This window comes from Puntigrus tetrazona, chromosome 12 (genome assembly GCF_018831695.1).
Source record: "Puntigrus tetrazona isolate hp1 chromosome 12, ASM1883169v1, whole genome shotgun sequence".
Taxonomy (NCBI): Eukaryota; Metazoa; Chordata; class Actinopteri; order Cypriniformes; family Cyprinidae; genus Puntigrus; species Puntigrus tetrazona.
Genome location: NC_056710.1, coordinates 8728343 through 8748090, shown reverse-complemented (window position 1 = coordinate 8748090; position 19748 = coordinate 8728343). Strand labels below are relative to the sequence as shown.

General features: G+C 37.6%; 4 protein-coding genes across 6 annotated transcripts; 3 read left to right on the top strand and 1 right to left on the bottom strand.

Annotated features, from left to right (window-relative positions):
* Positions 1-1011: 1011 nt before the first annotated feature.
* On the bottom strand, positions 1012-3830 carry desi1b (desumoylating isopeptidase 1b). Its single transcript, XM_043253382.1, has 6 exons — positions 3441-3830; positions 3269-3290; positions 3036-3105; positions 2833-2942; positions 2580-2702; positions 1012-2488 (listed from the first exon to the last, which is right to left on the bottom strand). Exons 1-6 carry the CDS (start codon positions 3526-3528, stop codon positions 2398-2400), a joined length of 504 nt encoding a protein of 167 aa, XP_043109317.1. The 5' UTR covers positions 3529-3830; the 3' UTR covers positions 1012-2397.
* A 654-nt stretch (positions 3831-4484) lies between these two features.
* Positions 4485-9149, top strand: xrcc6 (X-ray repair complementing defective repair in Chinese hamster cells 6). The gene is made up of 12 exons (XM_043253322.1): positions 4485-4721; positions 4856-4968; positions 5080-5221; positions 5295-5546; positions 5618-5804; positions 6728-6914; positions 7014-7182; positions 7306-7467; positions 7582-7711; positions 7795-7895; positions 7984-8100; positions 8765-9149. Exons 1-12 carry the CDS (start codon positions 4652-4654, stop codon positions 8962-8964), a joined length of 1830 nt encoding a protein of 609 aa, XP_043109257.1. The 5' UTR covers positions 4485-4651; the 3' UTR covers positions 8965-9149.
* A 693-nt stretch (positions 9150-9842) lies between these two features.
* On the top strand, positions 9843-14274 carry josd1 (Josephin domain containing 1). Of its 2 annotated transcripts, none has more exons than XM_043253370.1 (5): positions 9843-10007; positions 10435-11131; positions 11222-11350; positions 12482-12676; positions 12789-14274. In XM_043253370.1, exons 2-5 carry the CDS (start codon positions 10848-10850, stop codon positions 12961-12963), a joined length of 783 nt encoding a protein of 260 aa, XP_043109305.1. In that variant the 5' UTR covers positions 9843-10007; positions 10435-10847; the 3' UTR covers positions 12964-14274. The 2 variants fall into 2 exon arrangements, with proteins under 2 accessions (XP_043109305.1, XP_043109306.1); XM_043253371.1 differs by having other exon boundaries at positions 9848-10007; positions 12770-14274.
* Positions 14275-15101: 827 nt separating this feature from the next.
* Positions 15102-19282, top strand: cbx7b (chromobox homolog 7b). 2 transcript variants are annotated; one of them, XM_043253374.1, is made up of 7 exons: positions 15102-15439; positions 16078-16121; positions 16267-16332; positions 16440-16506; positions 16910-17234; positions 17967-18209; positions 19032-19282. In XM_043253374.1, the coding sequence occupies exons 1-6, from the start codon at positions 15371-15373 to the stop codon at positions 18164-18166; spliced, it is 771 nt and encodes a 256-aa protein (XP_043109309.1). In that variant the 5' UTR covers positions 15102-15370; the 3' UTR covers positions 18167-18209; positions 19032-19282. The 2 variants fall into 2 exon arrangements, with proteins under 2 accessions (XP_043109309.1, XP_043109308.1); XM_043253373.1 differs by having other exon boundaries at positions 15103-15439; positions 17967-19282.
* Positions 19283-19748: the final 466 nt, after the last annotated feature.

Genomic DNA, 19748 nt, shown 5'->3' with positions numbered 1-19748 from the left:
AGAGTATGCTTTATACAGCTTCATTTTATGTTATATTTTTTGTATGCTATTTAAAACATGCATGTTCTGAAATGTCTCTGCTCATCTCCTCAGCGTGGTGCGGCTCTCTTACTCCCCTTTGCCCTCTAATTTAAACGGTGCTGGAATGGACACGATTGGATGTAAAATCTTTTTATCTGCTTGCGACAGTAATATTGGATGAGAGGATCACTCCCTGAAATGATGGTTGTGGTTAATTAGTGGCACATAGCCATGAAATCGTATGAATGTCAGGGGCTGTGTGAGTGGACAGCTGCGAAAGAAGAAACTGCCATGTGGATGCCAGCCATAAATGATGTAGAAATGAGAGTCTGTATCTGATTTGGTGGATTTACAAGTCACAAATGTAAGATGAAAAAGCTGAGAGACGTTAAGAAAATCATTTTTCGGATTATCAGCAGATATAGTGTACAAATAAAACGAAAGCTCTCTTTCTTGTCTTTTTAAAGACTGCCTTAGTTAACCTGTGATCAGCGTATTTTCAGTTTGTATAAAGAAACGCTAAGATGATGATAGAAGATGTGAGTGTGATGATGCAATTCAAACGCAACTTTAAAAGTGCAGAATTTTGCAGTTGCACATGTTTCTGCGCGTGAACTTATTTAAGTGACTTGTAACTGGAAACTTTTTCATGGGTGACATCTTTGAAATTGGTCGTCACAGAATAATTGGAACTAATTAGATATATTATGGAAACAGAGCTGAGGTTATCTAAATGGATTTATAATTCAATCATACAAGCTTAATTTAGATGCAAAACTAAATATGCATATATTGGTGGCCTTTCAGCATTAAATACGCTATTAAACAGACACCAAAAAATTATAATTTAAACAAAAATACATACAAAAAATGTTACAATTAAAATAAATAAATGAATTTAAAAATATAATTAATTATCCCAGTAATACTAAAATAACACTACTATAACCATGCAACCAGACAACTGAGAACAAAACCCCCACATCTTTATACTTTCAGAACGTCTTTATTTGTTTAGACAATGATGTTTAACACACATTTACACAGAAATGAGGTTTATTTGAGGCAGGAAATTAAGAGCTCTAAATAGTACTTACTGAAAAACAGTAGCACAGATAAATCAGGCAGCATAACCTCAACCTAAAATAAATCTTACTGTGAGAGTATTACAAGGAATGTTTTTGATACATAAAATATCATGTTACAAATCTTTCATGCATTCTTATGAACCGGTTAAAAATATATGCACGGTCTCATTGCTAATGTGTTTGTTACGATTACACTGGTCCTATAGACTTTAGAGCGTTTACACCATTTACCATCAATGAATTATATGAATTATAATGAGCTATGAATTAAATACTGCGAGTTTAATAATTACTTATTGTCACCAAAGCCACATTATACATTATATTACTATATTCCTATCTTACCTTAACCAGAGTAACACATGTAAAAAGACGATTGAATAATTGAAAAATACAACAACTTTCCTACGGGGTTCATTGCTGGTGACACCTGCACATTTTATAAAACATTCATGTGTGACGCTGTGCTTCCTATGACGTCACTGATCCCCTTAAACCCTACATATATATATATATATTATATATATATATATATATATATATTCATGGCACTCTAGGATTGATATAAATGAGTAAAGGTAAAGTTTAGTTAACTTGCAACACTAAAAGAGCCAATAAAAGGAAGTGACTGATTAAAGAAAGAGCGACAGAGTTAGATATCTGAAAACACAGTAGTCAGTAAAGGTCTAATTGTCTTAATTAATTTACACATAAACAAAAGACTCTAAATGTTACTACTCAAATCAGTATTAAATCACCATAGCTTATTTTTTAATAATTAGCAACCTAATTCTTAGCCTCCGTTCCTCTTAAAGCGTAGCATGTAACATGTGGAGGTAGAACAGAGACACCTACAGACTGTCGAGGGGAATCCTGATACAATTTGCTTTGGTACATTTAATTGATTAAAAAAAGTTTGTAAAGATTAGTGCAAATAGTTGCCTAGTAATTATTGTGCTACTTTGTGCTTTATAAAATACATTTGACATTTTTAAACATCCATGGGGGTTTTTACAGCTAACGTTTTGGTTGCCACTGATAGTTTGCACCGCTGGAATTATAAATCCTGTACTCAACCATACAGACAAACCGGTCTGTTGACGTCGCAGTTCATTAAAGGAAGGTTCAAGAGACTGAAAAACTGAGTACACGGAGCAGAAAATCTGGAAGACCTGCTTTTATATGAATGCTATTTTTATAGGCACAATAGGTGAAATTTAAGTAAACTATTATCTGTTACACAAGCTTCATGACTGCTGTAATAATACATTTTTATAAGCAGCCAGATCTACCTTTGGCCATATCCATTCATGCCATTGTTCCCCGATGGAGCGATGGTGACCGATTCGAGTAAAGGACGGAGTGCTTGTCCAAAAGGTCTACGGAAAAGGAAAGTAATAACTAATACCACAACTACTGTCAACGACAAACAACAAAAATTGGATTGTAAAGCTGTAAGGGCAAACTTACGTAGAGAGCACCTCAGATGGGAGGTCAGTGATGTATGAAGGAATCCTAGTTCCTGTTAAAAACTGTGCGATCTCAGAGCTAAAGGTGTTACAGTTGTGTTCAAAGAGGTGGTATTTTTCAGGTCTGTGGAAAAAAGGTTTGCTCATTTGAATTGTAATAAGAGACGAAGGCATATGCCATACTTTGTCCTCGCATACTAAACTACGACAATATGCCGTTTCCAGTTAAATGCAAAAAAGAAAGTTATACCGACCTGTAAGTAGACTCCCTGAGCGAAGACAGATATTCCAGAAAAAGGTCCCGAGGAACTTCTGAGTTTCCAAGGTCCACTGTGGAATCAGGCATACCTAGAATAGTACAACCCTGAAACAGGACAGCATTTCACGATTATGATGGGTTACGGTCTAAGAACGCCTTTTACTTTTCAGGTATCTTGAATAAACAAATGCGTCTTACCGGAAAGCAGCTCATAATGCCTCCTCCTCCAAAGAAAAACTCTTCCCCATAAACCACTACAGAGGTGTGCCTTCATCAAGTAATTCAAAAATAATACACTTAAATAAAGACCTGCTAAATTCAACCGTTTATTGCATTTAAACAAATACAAAACATAAGCATTTTTACTAGCGGTCTCAAAATTGGATTATATTGCCTGAGAGTTAAGTAAAAATAAGTAAAAAGGTACTCACCATATTCCCTCGACCTGCTTTCCTGTGAATGTAGATACAGATTTGCAATCAGTTATTTCTTCACATACTTTCAAAGTTCGATTTTTCTCCAGAATGTGATTAAAATATCTTATTTCTCTTTGACTTTATGAAAAATGAAATACAACTTTAGCCGGATAGCTGCAGAACTCACCTAACATCAAGGGACTCAGCTGACGGGCCAGTCCTTTTGACAGGTCATAAATGTGCAACTTCACGTTGAAAGAACTTCCATCAGCCATCGCTACGGCTTTAGACGAACGCGTGTTTACAAACAAAAACGCAACTCTACAGCTAGCAAACTGAAACTTAGCTTGAGCTTCTGGCTCTGACTGAACTCGGAAAACAAGACTTCGGTGTATTGGCGGATCACATTTCCATCATCGCAGTAAATATTAGTACAAGGAACGCATTCGTTGTCGTTTTAAATGATTTCGGAAAAATAATAAACCACGGGTTGTTGACAAATCCAACGCAGCGTTCACGTCCTCCCCGTCACAGTGACACAGGGATATTTTGATACCGGTTATGACAAATGTGCTTATTCATTGGGGACTCGACCAATGGCAGCAAAGATACATATGTCAAACAGCTGTAATTTCCTCCAAAACGCTAGATGGCGTGTTTTATAAACAAACTTTCTCGTGTTCATTTCCACCGCACTAGTAAGCGGAAGTTATTTTTGAGATTCGGTTCGTTTGAATAGTAAGCCAGTTCAAAACACCGATTTAGTGACTTCTACCGCATTACGTTGTCTTTGACAACTCAGCGTTAAATAAATATGCTTTAAAGCTTTTATATCCATATATGGACCCATACATGTTTACAACAACGTTAATATTTCAAAAAGCTGTTACTAATTCTCAAATGTTCTGTTCACTCGAGAATCGCAATGAGCCAGTTCGATTTGTAGACAAGATTTCTAGTTGGGAACCGAGTCAATCTGTTCAAAGAAAAAAAACGAGTGAAATGAAAGATTAGTTCAAGAACATGACTAACGAGGTTAAAATGTTTTAATGGTGAAAATTCTTATTTTTCCACTACAAATGTTAAAAAAAAATGGTAAACTGTTTAACGTTACGCAGGTCACAGAAACATTTGTTTACTTCCTCGTGCATGGATTAACCAGTCACTCCGCTCTTGTCTCGCCATTGGTTCTTACCTTTCAATGGTCGTCTCTGATACGCTATTAGAGCTGTCACTCAAATTGTGGCGCACTGACTGGATGCATGCATGCGCGGGTGTAAGGGAATACGAAGTTCTATTGCTGAAAAATAAAAAAGTGACTAATCTTACACTTAAGAAAACTTGCTTTGTTGTTTCCCAACTTCAATTGAAAACAACCCTGAAACGGTTCTTAGAGTAATGGCGGAGTGGAGAGAGTACTATCAAAACGAAGACGATGAGGTTGAGGAGGACGAAGAGGATTCTGGAGGTTAGCAAAGCTAACTGCATAACTTGTCCTCTGTGATATAAGTTGCACGCTTTGTACTTCATTAAACGTAAATTGGTTATATAAAATTAAGATGTTAATAATTAAGAAAATCTTAATTACTTTTAAATTATTAGGTGATTACAAGATCAGTGGCCGCGACAGTCTGGTGTTTTTGGTTGATGCATCCAAAGAGATGTTCATCAAAGGTGAGCATGGAGAGCCATCAAATTTTGACATGACTATGCAGGTGAGTCGAACTGTACCTTTTTATTTATTCATTATCTTTTATTTTCACCAAATATTCTTGTGCTTTTTCTTCAGAACATATCTAATAGACTTTATTTTCTGTTGTATCTAGTGTGTACGTAGTGTGTACACTAGTAAGATCATAAGCAGTGACAGAGACCTGGTTGCTTTGGTGTTCTATGGGACTGAGCAGAGTAAGAATCCAAGAAATTCCTTCAAGCATGTCTACGTCTACCACGACTTGGATTCACCTGGTGGGTAACTAACTCTTTGTGATTATAAGATTGCGTATATGACGGTGAATTTATCTCTATATTCACTTTTCAGGATCTCAGCTTGTGCTGGATATAGATAGACTGCTGGGTGAGAAAGGAGCACAGTTCGCTGAAAAAACCTTGGGCAGTGGAGAAACGTCCCTCGGAGAGGCTCTGTGGTGCTGCTCCAACCTTTACAGTGATATCAAATTGCGACTGTCACACAAGCGCCTGATGATCTTCACTTGTAGGGATGATCCTCACAGAGGAGACGGTGCTAAAGACAGACAGGCTCGGACAAAGGCTGCTGATCTTAAAGAAACGGGTAGGCTGAATAGAATGGGGAAGATGTCTTACTGTTGGACAATTTACGCCATATGTTTTGTTGCTCCTCAGGTGTGGTCATAGACTTGATGCACCTTACAAAGCCAGGAGGTTTTGATGTTTCCATATTCTTCTGTGACATTGTAAGCCCTCCAGAAGATGAAAGCGAGCTCGGCCTCCAGATTGAGCCATGCAGGAAACTAGAGGACTTACAGAAGAGAGTCAGAGCTAAAGAGTTAAAGAAAAGATCTCAAAGCAGGTAAATGCACAGCACATGTCAAATCATTCACCAGTTTGCTTGCCCTATGTAGCGTCAAGGGGATGCTGGATGTATGCGGCAGGTAATTCTTTTCTGTAGTGTTTGTAATTAGACTAAGAAGTCCCTATGGTCATCAGTTTCTTTTTTTCCTATTGTGATGTAAATCCAAACAAGGAAAAATAAAGTGCGGGCTTGTCCATCAAGAACCTGACACTAGGAACACTTTATAAAGTTCCTGAGTTAAATGTAGTGTTAAAGGAATAGTTCACCCAAAAATGAAAATTACGGCATAATCTACTCACCGCCAAGCCATTCTAGGTGTATGTGACTTTCTACTTTCAGATTTCTTTTCAGAACAGTCAGAGTTTGTTAAAAATTTATCCTGACTTATCCAAACTTGGTAATTCTGGTGGATGGTGCATCAGAAAACTAGCGCATTACATATGACGTAAGCTTTTGGAGCTTCAAAATCATGGCCATCATCCACAAGCAACTTGGAAGAGCTAGGATACATTAAAAAAAACAAAAAAAACAACTGTGTTCGTCTGAAAGAAATCATCTTACCTAGGATGGCTTCGGGGTGAGTAGATTATGCCATAATTTGAATTTTTGAGTAGACTATTCCTTAAAATGACCTGTTCATAAGCTATTTTTGATGTTTTTGTCTGGTTCTAACACTGATTGAAATATTTTCCACCCCTTTCGATTTACAAGAAATTATCAGCAATGATTTTTGGCTGTTTTTAAACATTCAGCCAACGCATCAGTGCATCCTTATTAAACAGAGGGTTTTTTTGCAATATTTCTGCAAAGTTTAACTTTACTTGATCATGTGTAAAAATAGCTAAATACAGTTTTTGAATCAAAATAGTTTCAAAATGCAATTCTTAGAAATATGCATATACTTTTTCATTGTGTTCAAGGTTAACATTCTCTCTCGGAGAAGGAGTCAATCTGGCAGTTGGCGTGTACGTGTTGGCCAGGACTGCCACCAAACCTTCTGCTGTCAAGCTTCACAGAGATACTAACGAACCAGTGCGCACTAAAACCCGTTACTTCCATGCCCATAATGGGGGGATACTTTTGCCAAATGATATGAAGAGGGCGCAGGTAAAGTTGGAATCAAAACTATCATCAAGCTACATTGCAATAGTAAATAAAAATGTACCATATTTTCTCATCATACAAAATGTACCACTTTCTGTGAAGGTTTATGGGAAGAAACAGATTGTGATGGAAAAGGATGAAGTGGATGAGATTAAAAAGTTTGATGATCCAAGTTTGATTCTGATGGGGTTTAAGCCCATGGACCGTCTCAAACTGCACCATCATATACGGCCTGCCCTCTTCATATACCCCGAGGAAGAGCAGATTTCAGGCAGGTCTTCATTTGCTGATGTCTTTACCTCTTTCAGTTAAATGCAGTTCTTTTATTAACAGTTTTTGTCTCGTTTTGCAAAGCTGACGCGCAGTTCTTTATTTTTTCTTTTGTTTACCGTAGGAAGCTCCTGTATGTTTACAGCTCTGCTTTTGAAGTGCAGTGAAAAAAATGTATTTGCGTTGTGCAGATACATTCCTCGTCGTAACACCCCTCCTCGGTTTGTGGCACTAGTTCCCCAGAGAGAAGAACTGGACCAGAGTCAAACCCAAGCAACACCTCCAGGTAACGGCAATCAAGACTGAACAATTTATGCTGAACTTTCCATTAACTGTTGGCTAATTGATCTTTTTATATATGTCAAATAGTAATATTAAATGATGGGATGCTATATTTTAGGCTTCCACGTGATATTTCTTCCCTTTGCTGATGACATACGCACAGTGGATGCTCACGTGGGTCCCACAGCCTCTGATGAGCAGGTGGACAAGATGAAAGAGATTGTGCACAAGCTCCGCTTTAAATACAAGTGTGTGTGGTTTTCTGCAAGTTGTGGCCAATGCATTCTTCAGTCATGGATTTAAATTTGCTGTAAATCTTATATTTTTGTAGGAGCGATTCGTTCGAAAACCCAGTGCTACAACAGCACTACAGGAACCTGGAGGCTTTGGCTCTGAATATGCTTGAACCCGAGCCCATCGAGGATTTAACACGTATTTCTTGAGATCTGAAATGCTTTTAATGGATAATTGTTTTATTTTCAATTGTGTTACTGTCTCACACTCTTATGTGTTCCCTCAGTGCCCAAGGTACAAATGATGGATACTCGTCTTGGTTCACTGGCTCAACAGTTCAAAGATTTAGTCTATCCTTCTGATTATAACCCAGAAGGGAAGCCTGCGGCTAAACGCAAAACTGGTGAGATTGCAGATGGTCTCTGTTTTTAATATGATTTAAAAAACAATGCATTTTCAAATACATTCGTTTATTGCATGTATAGTTTCCAACAGCACTGCACAAGGCACCATCAAACTGCTCCGTGCAGAACGCCCTCTAAATCCCTTGGTCCACAAATTAAATGCTAGCAAGCAAATTAATTGTTGATAGTTGCCAGCTGGCCACTGTGTGTTTCAAAATGAAGTGTGGCACTGTGTTCACTTACACGCAAGCAGCCCATGATCCAGTGATCTAGAGTCTCTGAGACACTGCACATGAATTCTGTTACTGCTGGGCCACTTATAATGTGCATGGTCCAGCCTGTGCCAGCCATATTTCCAAATTTTCTATTGAAAATCATTTATAAATCTCTCAATTAAAAAACCTGTTTTGTAATTTTACCGGTGCATAAAATAAAAATGATCATGAAATATCAAATACATGTATCACAATGCTCACTTATTTTAGTACTTTTGCAAATGTAATGTATTTGATTTATTTTTAATTAGAGACATAGCATGGTTCACTGTGCATTGGAAAATACTTCTAACTGTCAAAGATCCTATTTTAGTTACATTGCCACTACATTGGGAAAAGCTGATATTAACATACTCTTGATTTGATGTGCCTTTTTCTTTTTGACCAGCTGAATCTGGTGGTGGTGCTGAAAAGAAGCCAAAAGTGGAGATGTCAGATGAAGAGCTGAAAAACCATGTGGCAAAGGGCACCTTGGGAAAACTCACAGTGCCTGTGCTAAAAGATGCATGCAAGCAGTTTGCAATACGTACAACAGGAACCAAAAAACAGGAGCTTATAGACGCCCTGACCATGCATCTCTCTAAATAAAATGTCCTTGCCCATATTTTGGGAGAAAAAAAAAACCTTGACACCTTGATTACATACTTGTACATACAATTAATACAAAATATTTGTATTTCTTTACATTCTAAATGACTTTCCTGTCTACAGCAAAATTTCAGCATTGTGACTTGTCATAATGGATGTAATAAAAGCTTGAATCTTGTAGTTTTGACAGTTGCATTTAATGTCCTTATTTCACCTCAAACACTTCAAAAAAACTTTGGTTTAACTGAATTAGTATACACATTTTCTTTAATGTTGTCCATTGATACTTTGAACATTAGTTATATAGATTACAAAATATGTATGCCTGATACATTTGGATTAAGCACCTAGTCTCTAATACTCTAATTAATTCCACTGATTTTTACTTCATAATCAGCGTAAAAAAAAATACTGGGAACAAAACTACGGATTCTGTCTCCACCCTAGGCATGAAAAAAGAATATCTGACACTGTTACACAGCAAATAAACTTTACTAGGTCGTGGTTTACCGTAACACCTGGAATAAAGTAATCAGGTATCGTCATTTGTATCCTCATTAGCAAGAGATGAAAACAAACAGAAGCGTAATTACTCATTTGTCACAGATGTTTGAAATGACAGCGGACCTAAATGCAGATGTCTGCAATTTATTTTTTTCTGCTAAACTAATAGGGCACGGAGCTAGAGGGCTGTTTATACAGCCCAGAACAGACCTTACACAAACCGAGATAAAAAAATTATCAGGGGAAAATATTTGGAAAATGAATGTCTCCAAAAAGAAATAGGAAGTCTCTTATTAATTTCTTAATGTGGGGCATGTGGGCGACCGAGCCGTGTTTGACAGTCCCATGGGATGCAACCTGCTCGTGACGCAAGCCAGCGGAAAGCCAATGACGTTTTGCGCATGCTCACGTTGAGCCAGAGAGCTGCAAGGAAAAAGTACAAGAGACAAAGGAATAAACAACTCAAGGAGCGGACGCGAAAACAAGAAGTTAAAGGAGCGAAAGCAGCCCAGCCTGTAACATATCGTATGCAGACAGAGGTGAGTGCTGGGAAGGAGTACGCTGACAATTTAAAAGGTGTCATTTTGTCCGTTGCTATCAAACGAGTAGCACGTAGCCAGAGTGTCAAATTGGTCTGAACGCAGTAGTTCAGCAGCCCAAACAAAAATACGGCATGCCTTAAGTTGTCTTGTTAAACTTGTGTGCGAAGTGTAAAATATCGTTTCAGTCCGTGAATAAGTCACAAACACCCATCCAGTCAGCTGGCAGGAAGTTTTGTACAGCCATTCCCAATGCAGTCATCCTTAGGCACAATTGCACATTAGCCTTATAGGTGTCAAAAGGGTTCGTGTTTAGACTTGCCACTCGATTAAACGCTACATTAATTTGCGGGATTGAAGCATTTGCTGTTTTGTTTTAATTATCTGATTTATAGTCACCCTCTTGTGTTTGTTTTCGTCTCTAAAGCCAAGGTTATCTCTGCCGTTCTCACGGTGGTCCGCTATGGCAGTTGCCAGGGTCCTGCACTGCTGACCCATTTAGTCCCAGTCAGCTGTACAAGTCATGCTGTAAGTCTTTTCCACCCTGATGTCGGCCAAAATGGAAAGAACTGCTCTGCCCTAGTGGTTACTATGGTGCTTGGCAAGTCTGTGTGCAATAACAACATGAAGAGCGCAGAAAGAAGACACAATCAAGTCTGCTTCTGAGAAGATACATCGTTTCCACTTGTTTTTTTTGTTTGGTTTTTTTTTTTTCACTGATTCGCTGCAAGGTGCGCTGGCTCACCTTTCACTCCAGTAGCTACCTCCCCTCCCCTTGCCACTCATCCCGAGCAGCTGAGCGGTTGCTGTGGAGATGATAGTGGTGACATAGCAGCAGGAATGGGGAGTACTCCATGTTCTGGTAAGGGGAGGGGGGTCGGGGGGTTTCAGGAGCTGGGCTGTATGCCATGGAAGGTCAGCAAGCAGAAAGGAGAAACCGTCGTTGGACGGGGGTCCGAGCTGGAGGACAGGCCGTATGCTGGAACGCCCCCCACCTCGTCACAACCTACCGCCATTTATCACGAAAAGCAGCATCGGGAGCTGTGCGCTCTGCACGCCCTAAACAATGTCTTCCAGGACGGAGCGGCCTTCAGTCGTGATGCACTTCAGGACATCTACCAGAGGTCAGTGCTAAGATTGTGTATTGTTACTGAGGTGATCTAATTTTGGAGTTTTTATTGGGCACACTTCTGCTTCCTCTTTTTTTTTTTCAGGCTGTCCCCTAGCACTTTGGTAACGCCCCACAAGAAAAACATGCTGGGAAATGGCAACTACGATGTGAACGTCATCATGGCTGCATTGCAGACACGTGGGTTTGAGGCTGTTTGGTGGGACAAGAGAAGGTATTTTTTTGCCGTTATAGTTTGAAAGCTTTTAGAAATATTTGGCAAGTCTTTTTTTTTTAATTTGTGTTCGTTTCATATGACTTAATTTTATATTGTTAAGTTTTGCCAAGTAAAAGTGTGAACTGAATGGTGGGATTTGATTTTGTCCAATGGAAGCTGATTGGCTCGTTTGATCCTTTTTGTTTGCAAACTGCTTCAGTTTCATGTGAGGTGCAGGGCACTGGATGGGATGGATTATTGTCCCATCCTCACACTGGTGCACAAGTCATGAGAGATGAGATGGCTTTGCAAGGGAGAGCGAAAGTTTTTCCTTTTTGATGGAACAAGGGCACATGAATAATAATAATAAAAACATGGATGCATCATTCATAGTAAACAGAAATATTTGGGTTTGAGGTGACTTTGTCACTTTTAAAAATGTTTTACAAATTGTTTTAGGAATAGTTTTTCCATAATTAGTTTATTAAATATCTGGAAGCATCATGCATTTTTGGTCACAGCACACATTTTATGGCCTAATATTCTATGGCCTGCCTTATATCATGTTATTTGATATTTTGAGAGACATATTGACCTTTACACCAAGTCATGAGGGTCTGCCAGGTTCCTCTTTATGATATAATTTCCTGTTTTATGCACGACGTGACTAGTCTGAAGCAAACAGAAAGTTTTAAGATGTTAAAGCAGTGAAGCGCTTTTTTGCATTATGATACCAAGACTGTATCACACAAAACACAAATATAGGAGAATGGAGGGATGGTCCACTCTAACATGAAAAGCATACAGGTCATTCCAAACTGTTTGCATTTCTGTCATCTGCAGAACCCAAATTAAGATATTTGTAACATTTTGGTAAGCAAACCATTTTGGTTCCCATTCATTTCCAATGTATAGAAAAGAAATTGTCAAAGTCAAGACAGTCAAACATTCTTCTGCAAGCTTGACGAGTGTGAGTAAATGATGACAGGATTAAAGTTTTTGGATGGGCTGTCCTTGTAATGCCCTAAAAGTAAAAAACATAGAAGAGGTGTATTAGAGCATTGTATGTATGAATAGCATAAATGAATAATGAACGAATACAAATACATGTTTTTAAATATTTTTCCCTTTGTGTTTGTCATGCAATAGGGATGTTGGCTGCATTGCACTGCCGAACGTCACAGGATTCATCTTGAATGTGCCATCCAATCTGCGCTGGGGGCCGCTGCGACTGCCCCTCAAGCGCCAACACTGGATTGGAGTTCGAGAAGTGGGAGGAGTCTATTATAACCTAGACTCCAAACTCCGCAGTCCTCATGCTATCGGAACAGCTGATGAACTGAGGTAAGTGTGAAAAGCTATAGGGAAAATTAGCAATCGGTTTCAGTGCCAAGCTCTTTTTTTTTTTCTCTAGCTATTATTCTGATTGTTTCACAGGAAGTTTTTGCGTCACCAGCTTCGAGGGAAGAACTGTGAACTCCTATTGGTTGTGTCAGAGGAGGTGGAAGTCCACCAGACGTGGAGGTCTGATAACTGATGAATGTTTTGGATCATTTTTTGTTGTTGTTGTTGTTGTTATTTTGTTTTTGTTTTGGAGGTTTCTCAAATTCATGCTCAGGAGGGAAATGTGAGGTTCAATCAGGGACCCATTTAAAGAGCAAATGGAGTTGCACTCAACTAGTCATGAAAGCACACTGCTCAGACTTGTTTACACACACACACACACACACACACACACACACACACACCGCTGGACTCTTTCCATGGAGACTGAAGCAGCAAAGGACACACACAGGGATATCACAAGACAACAAAACACTACACAGAGAATTTTGTTTGGTATTTGGGATTCTGATGCATTTTTTTATACATTGATTATTTCTTTTATTTTGTACTGTTTTCTGACTTGAAAGTGAGAGGTTATGGAATTATTAGTGATGTGTTCTCCTCGTGCATCACCTGTCATCCTCGACACTTCTCTCTTTCCATATGTTTTTTTTTTTATTCTCCCCAGTGCATCCATGTGATCGTCTAAACTGTCCGCCACACATTAAAGGTCACCAAAAAAGCTATTCATTTGACCAACTGGATTTTAACACAGGGGTGCATATGTACTTATTTAGTGCATGTACTTGAAGATTTAGAGAAGGAACACCAGTAGCCCCTGCTTAACCGTTTCTTACATATTTAATGGCTTAGTGACAGATGAGATGTTTCCTGTGTATCACAGTACAGCATGGCACCACAGTAATTGGATGTTTTGTGTTAGTTTCCTATAACATATGTTACCAAAACGGTCACTTGTTAATCTCTTACCTTAAACTGTTGCTCTGGACACCCTTTTCTTGTTAAACAGTTAGACTTGTTAAATCCTAGACTACATGTAGGACAATAAACAGGTAAGTGTTGGTAGTAAAAAAAAAAAAGTTAAACTGCCAAAAACTGTGTTGTTAATTGAAATGGTTGTATGTAAGAGTTAGAAAGGTTGAGGTCTCTGAAATTGTGCAAAGTTTATTCATCTTTGATTGATATTGGATTAACACGGCCTTAAACTGTTTACAGAGGGAGCAGATTTACACAAAGGGAAGTCTAATAATGCATCTCAGGTTATCTTCCGATCCAACTTGATTAAAGTTCACTTGTTAAACACCGATCTTCAACATATGATAGATAACACTTCAAATAGATTATAGACACTCGAATCAGATACTACAGCTTAAAAGGAACATTCCACATGTCCATACACAGGGTGCTTTGTAATTCTGTAGAGATGAATAGATTCCTTTGCCATGACAATCTAAATCCCCACAACCCGTTTTTCAGGGGGATGGGGACAACATGTGCTCATGCCATTGTTTTTCATTCAAATAAAATGCTTATGATGGCACTTTATGTATGATGTAAAATGTGCTGTGACATCATTAAAAATGTCTTTATATGTATACAGTGTGGTGATTCTTTTCATGTAGTTCACACCAGGTTTATTATTATTTAATCTAGATGCTGTGGACCTCCAATAATGATTATCTACACGAAGGAAGGTACCCCATCCTAAATTAAATGGCAGATGTATATTTTTGTGTATATATGTGTGTAAAAATATTATTTGGAAAATATTTAAATTATATTTACATCAATACAATATACATAATATTTTGTCTTTATAGTATTTCTTATTTTTTGTATAATTTTTAGAACCGATTTTTCCTATGTGTAGCAATCCCTTTTTTGTAACCTATAACTTTTATTCATCCAGTTTTCCACAAAAATGTCAAGCAGCCCAACCGATTTCAGAAATGATTCTCAATCACCAAATTAGCATATTATAATAATGCCTCAAAGATCATGTGACGCTAAAGAATCAAGTAATGGCTGCTGAAAATTCAGCGTCGTCATCATAGAAATAAATGACACATAAAAAAAAAATATTGAAATGCAAGAGTGATTTGAGGCCGTGTTCCTATTTCACGCTGTGCTATTTTAGTCCGTTTTTTAAATTTAAAATAAATTGAAATCGCGGACACAAAATACTTCTTTCAGAAAACAAGTGTGCATCTTTGTGTGAGAGCTTTTATATGCGTTTCCCATAGACGGGCTAGCGTTGCGATGCTGCAGGCGAGCAAGTTATTTAATTTAATCGTTCGTGTAATATTTTTGATTGCAAAAATCTAATTTGAAAGGTAAGCAACACAAACCACATCAATTCTGATGAAAACAAAACTAATATGGTAGCTGCTAGTGGGTAATCCGACCAACAGTGGCGCAAGTCGATCCTCTGTGTGGCGCACGGGGGCGCGCTGCACGCTGCAGATGTGTCGCAGATTTAAAAAGTCACTGTACTCATCTAGTACAAGGAAATGGAGCGGTGCAAAGCATAAAATACTGAATTGTCAACAAGGCAGCGGAAGAGCGGGAACGCGTGCAGCCATTGTAACAGCGCACGGGATTTGCAATTCATAGTTACTTTAACGACCAGAAGGAAAAGCGCAGAGACACGTTGACAGCTACTTCATTATTTTTAGGGGGACAACTTAACTGATGGAACTGTCGGCAATCGGCGAGCAAGTGTTCGCCGTGGAATCAATCATAAAGAAAAGAGTTAGAAAGGTAAGTGGCACGCGCGTGTAGCTGCGTGTTTACTGACAGTTCAATCTGTGCGGTCCCGCTGCACACATACAACATGTTAGAGGGGCGAGGACACACGCTTCCTCCTCACAACAACAGCGTGGAAGTGTGTTTGTAGTCTAATAACTTCGATGACGACGCACGTCGCACAGCACGCTTTTGGAATAGGGTGGCGATCCCGTTCGTAGTCATGGAGACTACGCAGTTTTATTTTCCGGTGGAAGCTAATAAGTAACGTAAAGTTTGGCCATTTACACTCAGCGGCCGGGGTCGAATTTTTATCTCAAAACGGCATTTGAGGTTTACTGGCGCGAGCGGACGTGGCTCCCAGTTACTTTTAAGTAAAATTAAAACACGCGGTCGTCTTAAAATAACGCTCGGTAAATGACCGTTACTTTTGGTCTCGTGCGAAATGTCGGGATTGAAATAAAAAGGAGGAGGTGCTAAGGGGTCGTACCTCCTTAATTCTTTATTACGAAACCTTGTCATTACGTCATCGCACACGTACGAGACGAAAACAAAACATTCAGAAGAAATGTGTATTTCCTACTTAAAATATAATGGAAGTATTGCTTTGTGTAACGTTATATATATTTTTTTTCTTTGTTCTAATGTTTAAGGGTCATGTCGAATATTTATTGAAGTGGAAGGGGTGGCCTCCCAAGTAAGTATTATTATTATGGAGAATAAGCTTCGTTTATACATTTCTCAGTTTTGCAGTTATTTCTGTAGTGGTTGGGATCTGTTGTTTATTTATTTGCAAGTCTTGTCGATAAATATATACGTGTTGTATTTGAATGACTTGAAAGGTACAGCACATGGGAGCCAGAGGAGCACATTCTTGACCCTCGACTGGTTTTAGCATACGAGGAAAAGTGAGTTATACTAGTTATAAAAATGAAACATTCTTTATTTCACTTTCAGTCACCAGTATATGAGATCATCCGCACTGCATTTTCCCATTATTTCTAATTGCAAACAGAGAACAGAGAGAAAGGTCGGTGAGGTGGCGTAAAAGAGGCCCAAAACCGAAAAGACTCTTCATGCAGGTAATGACCACTTCAGCATCTTAATTGCTTTAATTGCTTCCCTGCTAAACTGTTATGCAAAAGTCAATCCACTTATTTTATGAACCTTTATTTATTGATTGATTTATTCATTTTAATTTTAGTTAAATATTTGGTCATTTTTCTGTTGGTCAAAAATGCACTTTTGCCATTTTTATTATTTTATTTATTATTATTTTATTTATTTATATAATTTATTTTCATTTCAGTTTTAATTTTAGCACAGTTGTAATTTTTTTTTATTTCCCAATAAAACTAAATGAAAATCAAAACGTTGGTTTTCCAGGTTTATTCACATGAATTAAAAAATATAGTAAGTTAGTAATATAGCAATAATAAGTTATTCATTATAATCCTCCTATCCACATATTGCTCTCTTTTACAGAGAAACATTTACGCAATGGATCTACGCAGCGCACACAAAGATACGGGGAACACTTCGGCACATCTGCCGCTATCGCTTGACCCAAGGTTCCAGTCCACAGGGGCTTGTATATATCGACAATTAACCCACCACAAGAAAAAGAAGAAAGCATCCAGAGAGACCTCTGAGGAAGAATGGGACAGAAGAGAAGATGATGATGACGACGACGATGATGATGATGATGATTACGACGATGATGATGAGGGGGTTATGGAAGAGGAGGAGGAAGAAGAAGAAGAGGACACAAGACAAGGAGGAACTAAAACTGGCAGCAACACTTTAAACAGTAAGTATGTTAGTTGGTCAGAGGGCAGACATAGTTGTCACTTTGACCTAAATTGATATCAAGACTGCAGTGCTCTTTATCAGTCTTATTGAGATCTTGAAAATAAATCACAACACAAAGTAAACATCTAGCAAACCTCTACTGTTTTTTTAATTATTAGCATTATATAAGCAAAATGTGTTAGTGTTTGTTTTAAATTTTAAAAAGTAAAATCAAGATTTAAATTCTGCAAGTTATTTATTTATAATGACAATATATATATATATATATATATATATATATATATATATATATATATATATATATATATATATATATATATATATATATATATATTTTTTTATTTTTTTATTTTTAATATGTGTTTTGTTCCTGTAATGGCAAACTGAATTTTACACAACACATTAAAACTGATCAAATTTACAGTAAAGTTTAATTTGCATTTCTCATAAATGCAGTTCTTTTGAAATTTTCATCCATCAGTAAATCCTTAAACCGTTTTACTATTTTCACAAAATATTATATATATATGTGTGTGTGTGTGTGTGTGTGTGTGTGTGTGTGTGCCTACTTTAGGACAGTTGTTAATTTGGGAAACATCTACAGTTGTATTAAATTATTTTTGTTTTAGATCTGAACTTAAGTGTCTAAAAGCATCTAAAACAGTACCCTATATAATACTTGTAACATGTTAAATGTGTAAATATGTACAAAATGTACTCTGTGTCTCAGAGCGTGTCAGGAGAGGTTGCTGGACTCAATCCACTGGATCAGACGCAATGACTATTTCTCCCTTACCTGAAGACTGGAGTCCAGTTATGGGCCCAGAGGAGGTCATTGTGACAGATATCACCATCAACTCACTGACTGTGACTTTTAGAGAGGCCTTGGTAGCAAGGGGGTTCTTCAGGAGCTGGGAGATGGAGATCTGACATCACAGAGACTGAGGATGGTCAGAGCCGGGAAAGAGAATTGGTACATTCTTGTTTTGCATTGTTGATTATGTGCTTGCACAACTTCCGCCAACGTTTCGGACTACGTTAATTTGCACTATTAGTTCTAGTTGAGTTAAAACCTTCCGAAATGTTGTTTCAGAGATTACAATCAAATTAACAGTAACAGGTCATTTAATGGCAGTAACTGATAGTATTTGATCATGAAAACAAAAAAATCAAGCCAGTTCTCCGACACTGGTTTTAATAGTGTTTTTAGTTTACAGATTTGGCTAACTGGGATAAATGTAATTTGGTGGGGTCATATATTTGCATGAAATATACATAATTCTAGTTCAGAGTAGCACAGTGAAGTATTCCTAAAAGCCAATATGTCACATATGTCTAAACATATTCACATTACATGTATATGTGTGTGTGTGTGTATATATATATATACAGGTATATATATACACACACACACATATATATACTCGGTGAACATAATCTAATCATAATCACTTTAAATTGCACACCTCTCACAGAATTAGTGGCCTCTTGATACTCAAAATATGTGAAATACAACTTTGGAAAATAGCTTTTCAACACTTTGCTGTCCTTGACACTTCATAAGCAAAATATTATAGTGTGAAACAAAATATCCTGCACTCCTTGCACAGTTATGTTCTAACCTTTGAGCATAATTATGTGTATGGAATAAAGTTGCATTTTATTTTTTGTCAACACTATGACTTGCTAGTATCTCATCTATTTGCAGTGTTTGCGCATTTTTTTGTGACTTGCACCACCTTGCACAGTAGTCTATGTTGTAGATTTAACTTGACTATTTTCTGTGTTATTTTAGTCCGAGATGAAAACTGAGACATGAAGATAAAAAAACAATCTATATCGAGGTGAATGTATATTTAGCCTCTAGGAACATCCATCTCTGGGGGCTCAACTGTTGAATATTTGACTTCATGTGACCTGTATATATTTGATAGACTTATGTCTGTGCCAAATGTCTGTGGTTGCTTTTGCTATTCAGAGTATTTGCACTTTAAAATGGAAAACTTGGTATTATGATGCCATTAATAAAACCTCGGTGTAACTCTATCATTATCCATTACTTTTTTATATTTAATCAGCATTGCACAGCACTGTGTGGACTAATTTAGTCTCAAACCACCTTGGGTTGATATTGTTCCAGCTCCACATCTACACTGTAGGAAGTACACCACACTAGAAGCCAATTATTTTTGAATGGTACAAACATATTTTAATGTACAATTAAATAATTGGCAAAAACAAAAAGAAAAAAAAAAAGAGTCTGACCACCATAATAACTTTTAAAAAAAAAAAGAACAGACAACCAACCAAACGAACAGTAAAACTACTGATATCAGAGCAACAGTTTTTGCTCCTCTCAGCAAGCACCAAAGTGTTAGCAAGAGAACAGTGGTCAAAACTAGTAACCATAAAACTGTATGGTTGGTTCTCCAGTCCATTTTAGAAAACAAAAAGAAAGAAATTTACAAAGCAAATTGCCATGGTTTGTACAGTGAATCATAATCTATATACC

Coding starts and splice junctions, on each gene's coding strand:
- josd1 (XM_043253370.1), top strand. CDS start 10,848: ATGGGGAGTACTCCATGTTCTGGTAAGGGGAGGGGGGTCGGGGGGTTT. Junction 11,351..12,481: donor GTTTGGTGGGACAAGAGAAG/GTATTTTTTTGC, acceptor GTCATGCAATAG/GGATGTTGGCTGCATTGCAC. Junction 12,677..12,788: donor GGAACAGCTGATGAACTGAG/GTAAGTGTGAAA, acceptor TTGCGTCACCAG/CTTCGAGGGAAGAACTGTGA.
- cbx7b (XM_043253374.1), top strand. CDS start 15,371: ATGGAACTGTCGGCAATCGGCGAGCAAGTGTTCGCCGTGGAATCAATC. Junction 16,333..16,439: donor GTTTTAGCATACGAGGAAAA/GTGAGTTATACT, acceptor AATTGCAAACAG/AGAACAGAGAGAAAGGTCGG. Junction 17,235..17,966: donor TGGCAGCAACACTTTAAACA/GTAAGTATGTTA, acceptor TCTGTGTCTCAG/AGCGTGTCAGGAGAGGTTGC.
- xrcc6 (XM_043253322.1), top strand. CDS start 4,652: ATGGCGGAGTGGAGAGAGTACTATCAAAACGAAGACGATGAGGTTGAG. Junction 5,805..6,727: donor AAGAAAAGATCTCAAAGCAG/GTAAATGCACAG, acceptor ATTGTGTTCAAG/GTTAACATTCTCTCTCGGAG. Junction 7,712..7,794: donor AAGCTCCGCTTTAAATACAA/GTGTGTGTGGTT, acceptor ATATTTTTGTAG/GAGCGATTCGTTCGAAAACC.
- desi1b (XM_043253382.1), bottom strand. CDS start 3,528: ATGGCTGATGGAAGTTCTTTCAACGTGAAGTTGCACATTTATGACCTG. Junction 3,291..3,440: donor GCTGAGTCCCTTGATGTTAG/GTGAGTTCTGCA, acceptor CTACATTCACAG/GAAAGCAGGTCGAGGGAATA. Junction 2,489..2,579: donor CCATCTGAGGTGCTCTCTAC/GTAAGTTTGCCC, acceptor CCTTTTCCGTAG/ACCTTTTGGACAAGCACTCC.